General features: G+C 40.8%; 1 protein-coding gene across 1 annotated transcript; it reads left to right on the top strand.

Moving 5' to 3' along the window:
- Positions 1-1,255: 1,255 nt before the first annotated feature.
- LOC130366693 (olfactory receptor 11L1-like) lies at positions 1,256-2,182 on the top strand. Its single transcript, XM_056569014.1, has one exon. It carries the CDS (start codon positions 1,256-1,258, stop codon positions 2,180-2,182), a length of 927 nt encoding a protein of 308 aa, XP_056424989.1.
- The last annotated feature ends 1,576 nt before the right edge of the window (positions 2,183-3,758 follow it).

Raw genomic sequence — 3,758 nt, 5'->3', positions numbered from 1 at the left:
ATAGGAAACAATATCACACAATATCTGTTACAAAATAAATCTATGTAGTTATCGACAAATCTCGTGACATTAATTATCACATTATAAATACCAGGTCAGTGGCATGGGAGTCTTTTTAAGTATAATAAACAAACTAAAATAAAACATTTATGGTACATTTTTAATTGAAAGACATAGATTAGGAAAATAAAAACTCTGAAACAACTGAAATACTATAAAAATGTGTCTCAGAAAAATAAAAAAAACTCACCAGCTCACCCAGATGTGGAGTAAACATTAGAGAGCAGCTTGGATCCCTGCAAAATGCATACAATACCCAACACGCCTTCGGATAAAACTTATCTTTTATTCCAAAGAGCCAATAAAAACATAGGAAATCCATCACAGACAGGTTTAGCACGCTGACACGTTACGAGGGCTACATGTGCTCTTACTCATGGTGATGCAAATAGCTCTCAAAACATGGTGTGCTAAACATTACTGTGATTGTTTTGCTTTTAATGGCTTTTAGAATTTTTGTTTAGCTGAAGGTGTGCTGGACATTGTGTGCTACCATAAGACCATATCCTGAGGATGAACTGAGTGCGAATAACCAGGAGTATTAAAGGGGTTGTCTTGCAGAAGGTTTTATGAAGATGATCAGGCTGTCTGTTAAGAAATAATCCTATACAGTACAAACCTTCAGCTCTTCCCAGCTCCCTCCGGTAAGGCTGCTCCTGGTCTTCGGTACCTTTGGGTGCTGGGCCCTTGAACCAGAAAGTACAGAAAATACATTAAATGCAAATTAACCACAGGCTGAGGCAGGACACTGATTGGCTGGATGGCATTCAATGAATTTGGCCCCAGCAACTGAATAAGGAGAAAACCAGAAATCGGGAGTTTTCGGAGGCAGCGAGGAGCATAGAAGTACAATGTTCTGTCCATTGCTTGAATGACCTATAAAGAGCCAACAAAATACTTTCGAGCGGATTTCGACTTAAAGAGTTTCCATCTCTCCACCTGCATGCTTTCAGTCCTATTACTCCATTCCCTCTCATCTCCTCTTCTGGATTTCCTACCAGCATCTCCAATAACCCGGTTCCTGGTCTTTTACATTAATAGTAGTTAGAAGTTCTCCAGGAAGATGCAGATATTACCCACATTTATTGATATTTAGATATCTTCCAGTAATTATTATTTTACTGAAATTTCAGTCCTGAGACCTTCACCAATAACCTTATAATTTCTCCTTTTAGTCTCTCCTCATGTTCGCACAATGTCCGGATACAATCAGACCACAGTTTTTGAGTTCATTCTTTTGGGATTTCCAGACCTTCACACGTTCTGGTTGTTTGTGTTCCTCCTTTTGCTGGTAGTTTATGTGGTCACTCTGCTCGGAAACGTTCTCATTATCGGGCTGGTGTCCTCTACTTCTCGGCTGCAGTCACCCATGTACATCTTCCTCACTCACCTTTCCCTATGTGACATACTAATAAGTACAAATGTTGGTCCGAACACTCTGAGAGTCATCATATGGGGTCAATGTCCCATATCTGCTCTGTCATGTGACACACAGTTATATTTCTTTGGTGCTTCTGCTCTTATAGAATGTATGCTCCTTGCGGTGATGTCATATGACCGCTACTTGGCCATCTGTGACCCCATGCATTATACAGCCATTATGAGCCAGAATCTTCCTCACTGTTTGGCTTCCATATGTTGGATGTTCGGTTTCCTTTTGTCAATGATCACGGAAATCCTTATATTTCAATTAGACTTCTGTGGTCCTAACCTCATTGACCATTTTTTCTGTGATCTCGCTCCTCTTCTCCAGCTTTCATGTTCTGATACAAAAAGTGTAGAAGTTCAGGTGTCCATTACAGTCATTGCAATTGTTATGTCTCAATTATTATTTGTCGTTGGGACATACATCTGCATATTCTCCTCCATTCTTCAGATCTCTTCCATCAATGGCCGACAGAAGGTCTTCTCCACCTGTAGCTCTCATCTTATTGTCGTATCCACTTATTATGGGACCCTCATTACTCTTTATCTGGCTCCATCAAGAAGATACTCTGTAAATCTGAATAAAATATTATCCCTATTTAACACCATTGTCACTCCCCTGTGTAACCCCCTCATCTATAGCTTACGAAACAAAGACATCAAAATGACTATAGGCAAAACTATTTTTTCAAAATAACTTTTCTAGAGACCATTAGTGTCCAATATTTACACGTAGGATAGCTTGGACTTTATGCTATAAATTTCAAGAATATTGAGACTTACAGATTAGGCACAACCTTAATAAATATAATGCTATAAATGATCAGTTGATTAAACTTTATCTGTATTCATTTTTTCTACCCTGCAGTGCCACCTATCAGCCCCTTTAACCTCAACCACAATTAATTTCCTGAGGCTGGTAGAGATGCTGGGCAGTGTATGCCGAGACAGTCCATGTATCCAGCAAACCAAAGAGCAGGCTAACATATATCAAATTGAAATACACTCAGTTCTGTGCCAATTCTAGGTGTTTTCCTTTGATAAATGTAACTTTTATCTGATTAAAATCTGTTATTGACCTAGCTCATTGACTACTCACCTGCACTACTTCCTGTAGCGCTCCCTCTGGTGCTCCTTGTCTTACCGTTCCTATCCCAGGTCCCATGCAGTCTGTTCTCTACCATTTCTTCTGTTACAGATCCCTGCCGGCACAATGTTTTCCTCCTGGCTGTGTCCCACTCCTCACTCAACCGCAGCTCTACTGCTGTGTGTCCAGGCTTGGCCCCTAGGAGCCCACTGCACATATTCTCACAGATGTTAATGGCAAGTGTGACCATTTCGAAGTCTTCCCACACCTATCTATGTTAGGCAGCACCTATATAAGGTGGTTGAGCCCAGCATCCTTTTCCTGAGCATTGTTGATCTCTAGAGGTGATCTGTCCTGATCCTGATATACTATGCGTCCTGACCTGTGCCTGTTTCCTGGTTTCTTATTCTCCTGTTGCTTACACAGATTGCTGACCGGAATCTGTGCTGCCTGCCTCTACTTTCTGCCTGTATTTAGAGCACAACTGTCACTGTCACCAACACTATTAATCCAGCATACTTTCATTGTTTTTAGTGGTGATTGCAGCTGGAATAAAGAAGGTGAAAGTAATGCTGGACTAATAGTCCATACACAATACACAGACTATGGTTAGCTTCAGAGATGAGTGAATTTTTGAAAAATTTGATTCCGCCAATTTGCTGAATTTTCCCCCAAAAATAATTTGGCGCCGAATCGCTATTAAAAACGCTATTTCTGGCCTACAGAAAGCCTCAATAGGGGTGTAGAACACTTTGCCTTGCTGTAACACACATAGGGAGTGTGCTGGGTTAGTGAAATAATACTGTTATTCAGTATGACATGCATATCAGATGTGTCACTATTAGAATCACTATCGCAGAGCGGCACAATGACAGAACCTGGAGGTGGCATCAGTATGAGGAGACCATATAGGGGCTTAATGACACAGCGTTGAGGTGGCAACAGCCTGACGAGACCATAGGGCCTCACAATTGAAAAGATTGAAGATATTTTTTAACATTTAAATTGCAGATTTCAAATAGATGAACCTAAAAAGTTTTATTTGATGTGCCAGCAGTATGAGGAGACCACATGGCGGTACAGTGACACAGCCTGCAGGAGCTGCAAGAGGAGACCATATAGTAGCTAAATTACACAGCCTGGAGTTGGCGTCAGCAAGAGGAGATCATATAGTCGCTGAATAACA

This window comes from Hyla sarda, chromosome 4 (assembly GCF_029499605.1).
Source record: "Hyla sarda isolate aHylSar1 chromosome 4, aHylSar1.hap1, whole genome shotgun sequence".
In the NCBI taxonomy this organism is placed as follows: Eukaryota; Metazoa; Chordata; class Amphibia; order Anura; family Hylidae; genus Hyla; species Hyla sarda.
This window is presented reverse-complemented; position numbering and strand designations above follow the sequence as displayed.

Bases quoted from the DNA above. Each gene is read 5' to 3' on its own strand.
- LOC130366693 (XM_056569014.1), top strand. From the start codon at position 1,256: ATGTCCGGATACAATCAGACCACAGTTTTTGAGTTCATTCTTTTGGGA.